Source organism: Cardiocondyla obscurior, linkage group LG04, assembly GCF_019399895.1.
Source record: "Cardiocondyla obscurior isolate alpha-2009 linkage group LG04, Cobs3.1, whole genome shotgun sequence".
NCBI classification, from domain to species: domain Eukaryota; kingdom Metazoa; phylum Arthropoda; class Insecta; order Hymenoptera; family Formicidae; genus Cardiocondyla; species Cardiocondyla obscurior.
In genome coordinates, this window is record NC_091867.1 from 6,163,501 (window position 1) to 6,178,374 (window position 14,874).

A 14,874-nucleotide genomic window follows, 5' to 3' on the forward strand; every position below is an offset into this window, starting at 1 on the left:
CGGCGCGGATGAATGTAACGGTAAAACCCCTCGATTCCTTTCTTCATCCTTGCGGACGCAGAGAAGAAGAGTACGCGGCGCGGAGCGAATCGCTCGCCGAAACGCGAAAGCCGGATCGAAGCGCGATCGGAAGCAGGGCTTCAGCGAACGTATTCACCTCGCAATATGAACGCTGCGTGCCGACAGCGCACCTTCGGTAACCCCGTCCGCGTGATTAACTGATGGAAACAAGAGTACCTCACCCTAAATGCGGGACGAGCAATTACAAGGAACGCTTCGTGCCGAACGAAGTAGCTTACTCGCCGCCACATGCGTCAGCAACTAATTCCTCTCCTTTTATTTTCGCGATGGTAACTGCAACGATTACGCGCTGCATGTGGAATTTTTTTTAAGAACTTCTCCTATTCGTACGAGCACGATAAATACGATTCTGAGCGGAACAGGGTCTAAATTTATTAAGGATTTTAAGAACAAATTTATCACAAAGCTACAAAAGAGACACTTAAAAAATTTGGCGATTTCCTGGAAGATGTGGACAATAAAAAGTACAAACGGTTTTGTAAGTGCTTCGGCGCGCAAACGGACTGGAGGAAATGTGGGTCTACAGGTCGTCAAACACTCATTGACTCCGATCGATCGCGCCATCGCCAGCAAGGACTCTTCTTCTACGATCGCGCGTATTTTCTGGTCGTTGACCGACGTCGGCCGGCGAACCCCGAGACCACAGGTCGCTTCGCCGCCGGGAAAAACTGGGCGAACCAGGGACAGACCGTAAAAACTCACTCGGGCGAGTGAAGTAATTGTACGTTCCTCCCCCTCGAGTTCTTTCGCGGCGCTCCAAAAGTAGCAGAAACCCGCCCGTCACTTTCAGCACGTCCCGTTGTCGAATACTTCGAATATCTTGTGATTTAGATATATCTAACGTTAAATTCATATAACAGTAAGATATTCCAATTAACCGCCACATAATTCTACACATTTATACTACGAGATTTTTTTTTCTCGAAGTAACATATTGCCAACCTGATAACCCGATCTTTAATGATGTAAAACGAGCCAAGAATGTAGCTTGCATTAGTTATTAATGCGGCTCTAGATCATTTATCTCGATTATATTAAAATATCACAGAATCGTTAAATTATTATTATTAAAAAATGACCGCGACAGGCTAATGACGGTTTTTACCCGAGAGTCAATACGCCGGGTAATTCTACGAGATTGATAAGGAAGTTATTCCGGTTGAAACCGGATTCGTCGTCTGTGGCTCGAGCTAATTAACGGTTTCTACATCGTGTCACGTCAATGAACGACAAGAATATCTTGTATTAAACGGTAAGAGATATAAAAAAAAAAAGGTCATAGATCATCGAGATTGTGATTTACTCGCTGTCTAAAAATGCGACGTGCGATAATTGTAGAGTAAATCCGCGATGTCACGTACCGTCGCGCATGTAAGGGTATTAGCTCGAAAATATTTCACAAGAATATCGTGAACGAGATATTCGCCGACAGGATCGGTTTTTTTTATTCCTCTCGATGAACTTCAAAGAGCAAACATTTGAAACGCCTCACTATTCGGAATACTGATCAACGTCTATTACAACACGCGAGCTGATCCAACTATTTCTCTTTTCACGATGATAGCATGTATCAGTACTAGCCGGCAAATTAATAACGTTACTGTAAATTACGTCGAGCAGGTGAGTGGTCCACATCACGAACTCATTCGCCGCAGGTGCGAGAGTAAGACGTCTAATCTCTCCCGTGCGAAATAAAAGGTTTCGTGTAATCGCCATTAACCTCCGCGCTCGTGCGTTGAATTATACTCGATACGCTTCGCCGAGTTTGTTCGTGTGTAACAACCAATCTAACTTCTACGGACCCGTTGATAACCACGATTGCACGTTCCCCCGAAAATAAATATCTCGCGCGAGCTTTTACTCCCCATTTATAATATTTATCTGAATTTATTTATTCGATTTATTAATCCGGATTTAATCGCTAGAGCTATCGAAACCACCTAATGAACGTCGCACGTCCTAAATTTAAGTACAGCGACTGAGAATATTAATAGCGCGGAGCGTAATTCTATTTTAATATTTCTTTTTTTTTTTTTAATTTGCGGCATGTCTACGTAAAATACAAGACACGTCAAACGACATTTTACTTCACTAACGAGAGCGCTCATGGCTTCCGAGCCCTTAGGCGTGATCACCTGTTACCATCGGCAATAATCGTAATTACGATAAGATAGTAGCTAGATGGAATGAGATATTATCATTTCGTTGAGACGCGATCACATACAAAGTCTCCGCATCGTTCTCCACGACTCGACCGCCGTGTGACTCGAGATTGCTGGTGATTAGAGCGCGCGACTATGGTTTAATTTAATCCCTCGAGAGTCTCAGGGGGTCGTAAAGGGAACCGGTTGCGTGCGATCGGAATTTGCATAGGAAAGCTCGCGCGGCACCTTTTTGCTCGTCCGCGTCGCGACGGAACCTTCCTTTTTCCCGCGCGACTCGTCAACGACCGTGTAACATTTTTCAGCCGGCGATTCTGCGTGCAAATGGGAATTCCGTGCTAACCGATCGGCATGCAATAACCGCGTACTCGCCTACGTGTGCCACTTCGTCGATACCGCGAGAGGTATCGAGGTCGGTGCAATTTTTTCGGGACGAACGGGGGGAAAAATCGAGGGAGCGAAGCACGGAAGAAACGCAATCAGGTGCATCGGAAACCGTATATCAAGCGAGATCAGCGAACTTGGAAGACGCAGAACCGATGACCTTCGCTGATAGTTCCCTGAACGGCCTAGATTATAACAGAGTCATCCTGCTTCGCAATTGCGATTGATGGAGTCGCGCCTCGTTCGATGTAACACGCATGAGGCGCATGAGGATCAAGGGAGGGCACGAGACTACAATTATTCATGAGTCGATGCGACAACGCGTTGAGAATTAATCTTGAGTGCAATTGTATCTTTCGGTATCGCTTCCGATTATTGACGCGTTTTTTTTTTTCTAGGTGCAGAATCAATTTTTTTCAAGTGTCATATTTACTAATTTTTTGAGCGGTTACTTCTAACAGAAGTCATGTAAAAGAAACTTTTAAGCACGCATTTTATATTGTAATATAAAATAAAAATTCAATGGCTCATCGTTCGATTTGTTCGCAAGACGGAAACTCCATTTGCGAATCAATTTACACGGCGCGGTTGATTTTTACTTCGGTCCGGCAGAGAAGCAGGTACAACTTGTTACTTGTTACTTGAAGCAACTCGTTTCGTAGCCTATCAAGGCAGTCGAGTAGAAATGGCGTAAAATGGAAAGTGACGTAATTTTAAATCTCCCTTGGATGCTGTCACGCGAGCAAGCGAAGATGATAGCTGATTTTCGCACCTGTCATCACCTTTACGAAAGAGACGCATTGATGCGATAAACGCTAGATTGAGGGTCGAATAGTGATCATGACCTTTCCCCCCGAGACACATCAATACTCCCAAGGCCCGCGTGCATCGCGATAAGGTAATATTAAAAAGAAGATAGAGATATAGAAGTCTTATCGTCTGATCGCACGTAATTAGCTACAAAAAAACAAACAATTATCTTTATTGTAATTATTGCTCTAAAAAATATATTTGAAAAATTATTTTTTCTACTACGGCTTTTTATTTTACTACGGCTACCTTCTTTTAAATAAATAATATTTTAGTTCAACAACTGCGACATATTCGTTGCCACATGTTTTATGAAAAAAAAATCTCTCAAGAATGTTTCGATAAACTTCTTATATGTGCAAAGCTCACTGGATTAATAACGCAAATACATCTTCGAACGTTTAAAATATTTCTCGCACTAGTGAAAAGAATCTACGGTTGGATATCTTTATTTTGCGTCGAGATTACGCCGCGGGGAAAATATGCGGCTGAGATTCTTAACTTGTAATAATATAAATAGCGGGTCGTATTTCATATTAATTCTTTCGCGCACCGGCGTTATTATCTGAATTATGTTCTTCGCGATAGCGTACATTTGTACGAGAACGATTACGTTCTCGCTCGAAACCGTGAATAAGCGCGGACACCTCTCTCGCATTTGTAGCTCGTAAAATTAAGAATTTACTTGCCTTAGTCACCTATAAAGAAGATATTAACATAGGAAGTGCCTTATCAAGACGCAATTTATATCCAAATTTCGCGCGACACGCGCGCCTGTTCCTGACAACTTACTCGCTTCCTCGATTTAACTACATCATCCGACAAAACAAAATTGTTAAATGATAAAAGTGGACACGTCAAAACGATTAAAACAATGTAAAAAAATGAGGCGTAAAATATAAAATCGGGAAGACTTCAGTAACAGGTAGAAAGACTACTAAAATCTGAATGTCGAAATACCGTATCAATCGCGGCGAAGGCGGGTTGTGTAAAAAAATGCGGCGGAATATATTACAAGATGGAGCTGCCGCTATCGTGTTGGCGTGGCACGCTTATGAGAGATTTCACGAGATGAAGTCCAGCGAGAAAAACGCGATACAGTTAACGGTAGAGCTCGCAAAGTGGATACGCTTGTTAATGCGAGCTTTAACAGTCTGAATATTATCGAGGTGAAAGATTCGCGACATTTAACGTCAACACCGCGACATCGTCCACCGTCTGGTGTCGTATTTTAAATTTTAAAAGATGCGCTCGGTTTATTATTAAAAGACGCTGTCGAGATGCTCGCCTCGTCATTACGAGAAGAAAAGTAAAGCAATCACCTGTCCGATATTATTAGCATTGTCACTCTGAAGTACATTATTTTATGTCGTGTAATTATTATTATGTCATTTAATAAGTTAATCAAGTACTTCCAATGAGACAAAAAACGAAAATAATGCGCCAAGCATTTTTGCCAACAAATTCTTTATGTAGATTGCTATCAATGATTTATCAGATTTTATTATGTGCAGATCGATCACGACCTTCAATCTTTTAAATACGCTGATGATCAGTTACGCAACATCGATAAAAAAAAAAATTTAACTTTAGATTTCCGGAGATCTGTTCAATTGATCATTACAAAAGTGATTGCATTGTAATCTACCATTTATATAAATACAATATAGAATAATGTGTGCACGGAACACTTACTGCCCACGCGTTCCCACAGTTTCTTCGATTTTTTCTAAAACATTATTTTGCAGAAATGTATCCGGAACATTAAATTATTAAATATGAAAAATAAAACAAAAGCAAAGAGTTATTCATATTTCATTTAAAGTACAATGTGCAGAGTATAATATCCAGTCGTGCGAAACCCGTCATTATTATCGGCCTACAAAGATGGGAAGTCGCAATAAGTTATTTGACCCGATTGCCGAAAATTGAGGAGAGCTGAACTTCTCGTTTTGATATTAACGGAGTGGCATTCCGGAATCGATGCTAACCCCGAGGGGCCTCTCCGTGGCATTAGCTAAAGGTAGGGGACTATACATATAAAGGAGAAAGCCCCGTGCTCCGGGGGTCCAGTACCGTTCAAAGATGCAGGCTGCCGGGATGTTGCGTGGTACCAGGGCTATCTCCCTTCTGGTACTCCTGGTACCCCTCATTGGCAATGCTTGTGAGTAAAAACGACGTTCAAAATTCCCGCCCGGACGAATATTGATATGTGACATAAATATGCGGTTGCATTATGAAAAATCAGTGTTGTGCAGTGATCACGATTAGGAATTACAGCTAGTGCACCTCGCGATAATGCGAAAATTTTAAGAAACTTTAACTCTAAGAGATGTCAAATACTCTACGAGTTATACCTTCTTAAATTATGAAATGAGTGAAAAAAAGATTCTTAAATTAAAGTACATTTTTTAAATTATTTTCTAGTAAAAATTAAAGTATTATAATAAATTTAATACTGACAAAAGTCTTAATTTTTTTTTGTTTTCTTTTTTTATTACTTTCAGTGGATTTTATTTATTTTAATATTTGAGTTTATTTTAAATCGCATAAATATAAAAATTAAAAAACAAATTGTGGGACAGATAAAAGTTTTGCCAAACTGGTCAGATGATTATAACTCGTGATTCGCAAATGGTGGGATAACTGAACGCCTAGTCTAACTAATCCCTATGCACGCGATTAAATATCCGCATTGCTATCATAGCCAATAAGCTCGCCTTGCCAAGTGAGCATTTCCACCGTAATCATACGTATTAACCATATGTCGTTTCCCACCGCGCAGTTTCAACGTGTGTATGCGACTTCTTCTAGATTCAAGTCCTATTCAATATTTACCAAGTATCCCAGGATATATTCCCGTTTACATAAGGTATGGGGACGAGCCACTGCAAGGAATTAATCCTGAGCTGGCCGAGGCTTTCGGAGAGACATCAAACTCGGTACCGACATTTTTAATAACTATGCTTAATTTTTTTTTTTTTATATATATACGAGAGCGCTTTTTAAACTCGTTAAAACCAAATTCTTAGAGCATACCATAAATGCCGTGCAAATTTAAATACATTTTAAAGAAATATTAATCAGATATCGTGCGATAGAGTTCACAGAAAACAGATCACACGCTCGCGAGCGAGTCCGACAATTTCAAAGACGACATAAACGCCTTGCTCGAGGAATCGAAGAGGGAGCATGATTACCCACTCCACGTCCGAGCGGCAGAAAGTCGTTCATTCGCCTCCGTTAATGAGCAAGGAAATCCTGACAAACCGAAACTTCTAACCATTTACACGTTACCTGATGACAATGATAGGCCACGCAGACGCTATCGAGGAAGGTCTCGGATAAAAAATTCTAGAAAACAACCCACCTCTAAGGTATATAAATAAGGAATAATTAATTGTAATTGCTAAATCATGTTTTAATAAGCGAAAATTTTCAAAACAAATTTTACTAAATTAGAAAATAAATAATTTACGTTAATTTTGAAAAAAATCTTGAAATAATGCGAAAGACTGGTTTTATTCATAGCGGTTAGAATCTTGTCGATGACTCAATGCGCATTTATCATCCCGCAGTACTTTTATCATTAAAAATAAAGATTGCTTCATGTTAATTGTATCCGCAGCAAATAGCGTTTGATTCCGAGAAAAAGAATTACTAATTTGAATATAACGCATTTTCGATTTCTGCACATCTGTCTTGTTTGACGTTCGCGTATAATCTAAATGAAAAATCTCTTTGATGCCTGATGTTGTTTGTCGCCTCATCGACGCGGCACATTTAAAGATCCTATCTAAACGTGACTGAGCTTTGCATAAGGTACTGCAATATTATATAAATGATTAAATATCTTGAGTTTATTTCCAATGTAGCAGTCGTAAAAACTTAACGTCTGTTCGTTTCATTCACTTGTTAGATTCATAAAAAAAAAAAAATTAAAAAATTAAGAAAAGCAAAGACGCTTTAAAACAAAAGAAATTATATACGTTGTTGTTTCCTGTGTACGAAATGGGACGCTCACGTAAAACGTTCTACAGGTCAATCCGCTCTCCGACGAAGAAAAGGAGGAACTGGAAAAACTAGCGGTCGAGGTGGAAAAAGAGGAAACCAAACCGAACGAGCTCTACGCTCCAAATCCTAGGTATCCTGGATCGCGATCGAAGAGCACGCATGGTCGACACAAACCACACGACTTTACCGCGCCGATAAAAGTACAAGTTCCGCTCGACGAAGCCCTGAACCTACCGAAAACTCCTCAAAGCACCGACTTCTCGCGATCGAACTCTGACGTCCCCAAAGTCGAAAAAAAAGAGCCGTCATTTAAAGAACAACCTTTGGCAATTTGGCCCGGCGTGTTTAAAGTGTCGCCTGTCGACTTGCCGACTGATAATGAAACTTTCAAAAACAGCATATCCGAAATCGACGGAAAAAAGCCGCCTACTGTAAAGATAGATCTGCTAGAAACGCCACAGAACACGAATTTTTGGGAATCCTCGAACGATTACAATATTGCTGCACCCGAAACTGATGAAGAAGAATCACCTGTTAAGGTGCAACGTCCGTCGACAATTTTATCGAACGTGAACAAACTCTCACCTATCGATTTGCCAAATCAGAACGAAAATAATGGAAATAAGAAAATAAAAGACTGTGCGTAGCATGCCGACAACCTAGACGTTTTTTCGAGCATAGATTCTTTGAAGAGATTAACGTAGAATTATTTTTACTAATAATTAGGGTAATTGTACTTGGAGAATTTGATAGGAAAAAAATCGAAATATGTATGTAAAAAAATATTTTTTAATCAAAGAAACGCATAATTAATTGTAAACGAAAAAAAAATTAGGCGACTCACCAATCTGCATGAGCTTCAGCGGAGTTGTAAAGTTCTGCCGGTGACTGTAACATAAAAAAGAAAACATTAATATAGACATGCCAGTTAATTAATAAAGTTAATAAAAAAAATTAATTTTTTTTTACTTAAAGATTTTATTTGAAGAATTAATTCTCACCTAAAAGTTGCTCCGCCGATGCAGGATGCCCGTCCCGGGCCTGCTCCTCCTCTCAGATGGGACGTGTCGAGTCATCCTTCCGCGCACAAGTCACTCGCGAACACCCCGACCGTGATTTTATAATCGCGACAATTACTCAATGATCACTTTCGCGCGTTCTATGTTCGGCACTCGCGTTTAGAAAAAAGTCGTATGTCAAAAAATTCCGCCCGAATATTTTACGGAACTCCCGGAACGACCGACGAACCGACTGCGGTTCGATTAATTATTAATATCGGCGGTGACGGCACTTTCGATGGCAGCGGTGAATGCAGCTACGTCGATCTGTAACAAAAAGAAATACATAATTTAATTGTAAAGATGCCACAAATATTCAATCTTCAAAAAAAAAATACACGCGCTTTTAAATATTATATCAAATGAAATAAATAAAAAATTTTCCATTACGATAAGCTACTAGTTGTATGTTTCAAAAGAGTGATTCTTACCTTTCCGAAACATAAAAATCACTTCGGTGAGACGTACGCGTAAGAATATAACTTATATTAACAAAAGAAGACGCAATCACACGAAAAATCGGTAAGAGAAGTGCCGGGAGGTCCACGTTGACCGCAATTACATAGTACATTCGGCACGAACACGCGGTCGCTGAGTAATGCGTACATGTGCTCGCGCGACCGCTGGAGAAAGACAAAGCGAGAGTGGGAGTAGTGGGAAAACAGCCTAGTAAATATGATATAGTTTCCTTATGATATCTGGTATTTTAAATTAAGATAACAGAAGATTAACATATAAATTTTCTTAATTACGAAGCGACGTAACAAACACGAAAAGTTGATGAGTTACGCATGAATTAACTTGTAAAAAAAGAAAAAAAAAAAAAAATTAAATTTAAATAAAATAAAAATTATTATATAATTACACGTTTAAGTTCGTAGTTCTAAGTACAGTTATATTTAATTTTATTCTATTTAAATTTAATTTTTTTTTCTTTTTTTACAAGTTAATCTATCCTTGGGCAAAATGCAAAAAAAAAAACCTCAAAAAATCTTTTCTTCGACAGCTGATGCAGATATTCGGTTTTATCAGTAGCGGGTAGTGTCGCGTGATAAAGCTGTCGATGAAATATCGACGTATTATCGTTTATAAATATAAGATGTCTTATCCGCTTACGTCGCATTGTCAAAACATTGTTCGCTACTTGCGAAAGGAAAAAGTGGAGAGTGCGTGCATGCGGATAATGATAACTGTATTGCCTGCGTAGCATGTAGTGCATTGAGCGATGCATACAAGAATTTTCTCACGTGACGAAGAGTGGAAACGCGTTTGTTTGACGGCTTTTTACACGCGTGTGTCGAAGAGAAAGACTTCCACATGATTTTCTCATAAGCAACGTGACATTATTCGGCGAATTAGAGATAAACTAATCAGGTAATTTGGCAATAATAAAGACAAAAAAAAATTTTTTGACATTATTGACAACGATGACATTAATGAAACAATGTGAGAAGCCTCCTTCTATTCTTCACATAAAATATTCAGAGGCGTGAAACTGTGAAACTAACTGCAATTTTTCCCGAGTTAACTAGTATTTAAAAGTGAAAATTGCACTTTACAGGCACAAGTGGTTAACGTGGTTAACCTCAAAATGACAATTCATACTTCATCTTGATTTCTGTTTTAGCAGACTGATTACTCAATTGATAAGGATTATTTTTAAATAAGGCACACTCATGGCTGGGCAACAACATCCTTTTTTATCTGGATTTCCTAATGTGCAGCAGTCCGCTATGCGCACACAGTTTGGTGGTGGACAAATGGTTTCTGGTTTGATGGGGCCACAACAAGGGAGTGCGTGTTGAAAGTTTCTTTTTATTTATTATTAAATATTAAGTGTGGAATATTAAATGTGTATATTAAATTATACTATTTGTTCCACGGCTAACAAATTATTTATAAGTTAATGGACTTGACATTTATAAAATAACAAGAGTTTTGACAGTCTATTTCAAACTAAAGAATAAAAAAATATATTTATAACTGTTGTTTTAGATATGGTGAGCTCTCAACAATTTGGCATGGGAGTGGGAGTTGGAGTGGGTGTTGGCAATGTTGGCTCTAATGCCATGGGAATGCCTAATACTCAGCAAGTTTTGGCCCAGCAGCAGCAGCAACAGCAGTCTATGGCGATTCAACAGCAAATGCAACAGATGCAACAGCAGCAGTTGCAACTACAGCAGCAACAGCAAGCTGCCATGGTACAGCAAAATAATCAAGCTAATAATCAGGCCACAACACCACAGACTCCTGTACCACCTACTCAACCACCGCCTCGACAACAACAGAATAAGGAGTTTAATACTGCCAGCTTGTGTAGATATGGGCAAGAGACTGTGCAAGAAATTGTCAGCCGTACCCTAGAACTCTTTCAAACTCTCAAAGTCCTTCAACCACCTAATGGTTATTTTTTAATCTAGTACAATACAATTTTGTTAAATTTTTTGTACGCGTCTTTTTACATTATTGTATTTGTGAACGTAGGTACTGGACAGGGAGCAAATATGGCGAATGAAAAAAAGAAAAAAGTCTACGAGCAATTAGAAATGATCAAAATGATGTTCAAACGCCTGAGACTGATATACGAAAAGTGTAATGAAAACTGTCAGCTGCAAGGGATGGAGTACACGCATATAGAAAGTTTAATTCCATTGAAGGAGGAATGGGATATGAAATCCGACGAGAAGAAGACATCGGAGGCCTACAGACTCACCTGCGAGGAGAGGAAGGAAATTATGGAGGTGAGGCGAGTGAAATTATATTGATTAATGCACGACTACTGAATTAAGCTCTATTAAAAGATGAACTCTCCTTTTCAGCAAGTGGTATTGAAAAATAGGCATATTAAGGAAATAATTGACCATCTAAGGCGCATTATTTCAGAAATAAATACAATGTTAAATATGCGTCGATCTTAGGTTACCAAATATAGATAATTATGTTTTATTATTATAAATGTACATTTAAGGAATAAATTTCTTTTTGCAACAACATCACTGGAATTACCTAATATTTCTTTCATTGATCGATATCAAGATTGTCTATGTCTAAACAAATAATATCACTGCTTCGAAGGATGGCTCCTGGTATTGTTCCCATCGGTGTCTCCAAGTTTTTTACAAAAACCTTGAAACACTCTGTGTCGCAACCTCTGAATTCACCCGATACATGTGTATTTTCGTGCAAGTAAAAATCTGCTGGTTTTCCTACAATATTTAAACATCGATTAACTAAATATAGACTAACAATTTTAAAAAGGAAGAATATTCTTAAACGAACTCGACGTCTCGTTTATTTTATCGGCGGGTATCGGCCTAGTTTTTTTTGAGCTCGACTGAAACAAAATTAAGATAAAACGCCGGCTTACCGATAACGCCAGTAACGACACGCAGAAAACGTTCGCGCAGAAGCGTCCGAGCGTTTTGTTTCTCTGGAGATGCGAACGACAAATCGATCCTATTCGCACTCGAATCAATTTCGTCCTGCTCGATCATCTTGCATTTAACGAACGCCTTATTCTGTCCCAAGATTACTACTACGAGGCGCTACAAAATATGTATATACATACGAGATGCACCGCATGGCGGAGGCAACGTGAAGATCGCGTGCGCGAAGAAGGGAACATTTGGCGCCTTATTTAAACTCTCACAACCAGATTACCGATCGACGATTCATAACGACGTGACACTAAATAGACTGTTGGACGATAAATCGGCACATTTAAGTTAATCAATATTTTTAATAAACGTTTATGAGTATTTTAAATATCGAAAATATGAAAGAAAGTGAAAGCTTTTCCGAGTGAAGCGTAAAATTCATGATGTGGGCCTATTGAAAGTAACTGTAAAAATAACCGTAAGGAAATTCTCAATACGCTGCCCTGCATCGGTAGCCCACATTTTTCGCGCGAAGCACTAATTACCGCGGCTACAGAGGAAGCTTAGATCGACGCAATTATCATATTTACGATATCTGACGAGCACACTTTCTCGCAGTCGAACATGGGGGCGGGCAACCCGCAGCTTTTTAATTTTGTCGACGATCGTGCGCGGTGTCACCTCATTTTCGTTCCGATCACGTCGCGGAAACAATGGGCTCCTTCATCATCGTTTTAACAGTCTTCGCCGTGTATTGCAGTGGTAATGAACAACCGTTTGGCATTCAAGCGATTTGGATGTCGGTTCTGCGTCGTGCGATTCGTCCCCTTCGATTCCCAACGCTTGTTTTTTTGTTACAGAGGTGTACTGTGACACACTTCCGACCGAAGTGACCAAACCAGAAGATCCCGCCCTCCTCGAGAAGAGCAACAATAGTCATGCGACGATCGAGAGGGAAAGCTTTTGGAAGAATCTCGGTTTATCAAAACGCAGAACGGCGAGATTGGAGGCATCGAGATATCTCGAGGGCGCGAACAGCGCGGCGGACGTAAGAAAAGGCCGATTTCTAAACAGCTTGGCTTTCCTAACTGGACTGAGTTTCGGCGGGCTGGCTACCGCTGCGTCTTCGACCATGAAGAGTATCGCGAAAATGCCGCAAATGTTCAGCATTAATCTGGGCTCCTCGAAAACCTCACCGTACTTTGCCGCTTACTACAGCCAGTATCCGTACGCTCCTCTACTGCCCTATCCGTTTTTTTATCCTGGGCCTTTCGGAATTACGCCCGTGATCGACGCCGCGAAACCCCAGACGTCGCAGAACGACCTGGCGCCCCAGGTGATAAACCTGTTCGAGCACAGACCAATTGACCTCGCAGGCAACAACGAAGACTACGACACCGACGAGGAGAAGTCCAATGGGGGCAATAGGGCTGACGATCGCGTAAGAGCCGAAGCCGATCGCAACGCGGAAGAGAAGGTAAGAATATAATAGATCTCGAATCGCGCCGCGATGAGCAAATAGAAACCAGAGCGGAAAGCCACGCGACGTTTTATCTCGATGAGCATCTCTCACTCGACAACGGGCACCGTGCTTTCCCGACAACCTCAGCATCGATCAATTACGCAAAAGTATCAGTAACATTTATATCTACGGTCTGATTAACGCGACCGCGTGTCGTCTCGTATTGGAGTCTAGGACTGAGTCTATTCATGCAAGAACGAGTGTTCTCATCGCGTATGCTAGGATGATAATGTGCACAACAGGCGTTCATATGACAAATGATTAAAGCTTCATCGCGTCTACCGTCGCTTATTCCATCTCGCTGTACACTAATGACGAAATGAGTATAATTTCATTCGAATTCACAATGTATATGTGTCAAGATAACGCGTGGAAGTACCGACTCCAAAGCGGAACTGTACCGTGTATAAAGTCGCGCGCGTTTATTTAATTAATCTTGTCTCGATTCTCAATGACGCGTTAAAAATTCAATTTTACGCCGATAAAAAAATTCTACCAGGGTACGACACGCGGGTGCAAAGAAGGCCACCGGAAGAGCAGCAAAGGAGCGGCCAGAGACCGTGAATACCTCCAACAAACGAGCGACGTCGATTTGCGAGCGGCGATGAATTTTCGAGCTGGGAATCAGAGCATACTGGGTAACATAATAGATAGCATTCTAGGTGGCGGTAATACGACCATTACGACTCCGCCGAACAACGATACGAACACGACGCAACTTCCGCAGCATCACCACCATCACCACCATCACCACCATGGTGATTACACGGATTATCCACCCTTTCAGGGGTATTACGGGGGCTATCCGCAGAACGTGCACCATGTGGACCTTACAACGACGCAACCGTATACGCAGCTCAGCTACAACGTACCGTACGAACAACCTAATTACTATCACGACGATAAGTACAACGCTCACCCGGGCCTGAGTCCGTCTTATTCTCCGTCGATCTCGCCTGGACGCAACGAGTACCAAGCCACGGATTTCAACCGATTGTACTCAGAGTTTCAGCCGCCGAGCAACAACGACGGCTTTAAACCTCTAAAATAGTCATGTTGACAGAGCTCATGAATCTTTCATCGAATTCTAAAATATCAAAGACGTTCACCGAAGTAAGTAAGATTCTACATTTTGCGGAAATTTATTTTTTCTATGTGCAATTTTATTTTTTGCTAACAAGCACGGCCTCTTTTTACACAATTTTTGTTAAAAAAAGCTCTGAAAGTTTCGTTTACTCCACGTAGTATATTAATTATGCGAAAAGTTCACGAAGTACTTGCAACATTAGTCAGTAGATAACAGAATCATGTATTGTACACTGTCAATTATTAAAATATATTATCTGTCAATTTTATCTGACTGCAATTTGATTTATGATCTCCCTGCTGGTTCAAACATAATTAAAATAAATCAAATAAAAATAATTTAAATAAATAGTGCCTGTACTAACACAAGTTTTCAAATC

The 14,874-nt window shown here is 40.2% G+C and overlaps 4 protein-coding genes across 6 annotated transcripts; 3 read left to right on the forward strand and 1 right to left on the reverse strand.

Moving 5' to 3' along the window:
* The first annotated feature begins 5,481 nt into the window (after nt 1–5,481).
* LOC139101458 (uncharacterized) lies at nt 5,482–8,409 on the forward strand. Its single transcript, XM_070654611.1, has 4 exons — nt 5,482–5,601; nt 6,252–6,379; nt 6,539–6,814; nt 7,478–8,409. The coding sequence occupies exons 1-4, from the start codon at nt 5,523–5,525 to the stop codon at nt 8,096–8,098; spliced, it is 1,104 nt and encodes a 367-aa protein (XP_070510712.1). The 5' UTR covers nt 5,482–5,522; the 3' UTR covers nt 8,099–8,409.
* Nucleotides 8,410–9,636: 1,227 nt separating this feature from the next.
* On the forward strand, nt 9,637–11,502 carry LOC139101461 (mediator of RNA polymerase II transcription subunit 30). 3 transcript variants are annotated; one of them, XM_070654614.1, is made up of 5 exons: nt 9,637–9,883; nt 10,137–10,303; nt 10,505–10,912; nt 10,994–11,255; nt 11,329–11,502. In XM_070654614.1, the coding sequence occupies exons 2-5, from the start codon at nt 10,186–10,188 to the stop codon at nt 11,339–11,341; spliced, it is 801 nt and encodes a 266-aa protein (XP_070510715.1). In that variant the 5' UTR covers nt 9,637–9,883; nt 10,137–10,185; the 3' UTR covers nt 11,342–11,502. The 3 variants fall into 3 exon arrangements, with proteins under 3 accessions (XP_070510715.1, XP_070510713.1, XP_070510714.1); XM_070654612.1 differs by having other exon boundaries at nt 9,639–9,883; nt 10,994–11,250; XM_070654613.1 differs by having other exon boundaries at nt 9,639–9,883; nt 10,140–10,303; nt 10,994–11,250.
* Nucleotides 11,424–12,092, reverse strand: LOC139101463 (gem-associated protein 7). The gene is made up of 2 exons (XM_070654618.1): nt 11,877–12,092; nt 11,424–11,715 (listed from the first exon to the last, which is right to left on the reverse strand). Exons 1-2 carry the CDS (start codon nt 12,001–12,003, stop codon nt 11,528–11,530), a joined length of 315 nt encoding a protein of 104 aa, XP_070510719.1. The 5' UTR covers nt 12,004–12,092; the 3' UTR covers nt 11,424–11,527.
* A 492-nt stretch (nt 12,093–12,584) lies between these two features.
* Nucleotides 12,585–14,874, forward strand: LOC139101464 (uncharacterized). Its single transcript, XM_070654619.1, has 3 exons — nt 12,585–12,648; nt 12,747–13,363; nt 13,908–14,874. The coding sequence occupies exons 1-3, from the start codon at nt 12,600–12,602 to the stop codon at nt 14,457–14,459; spliced, it is 1,218 nt and encodes a 405-aa protein (XP_070510720.1). The 5' UTR covers nt 12,585–12,599; the 3' UTR covers nt 14,460–14,874.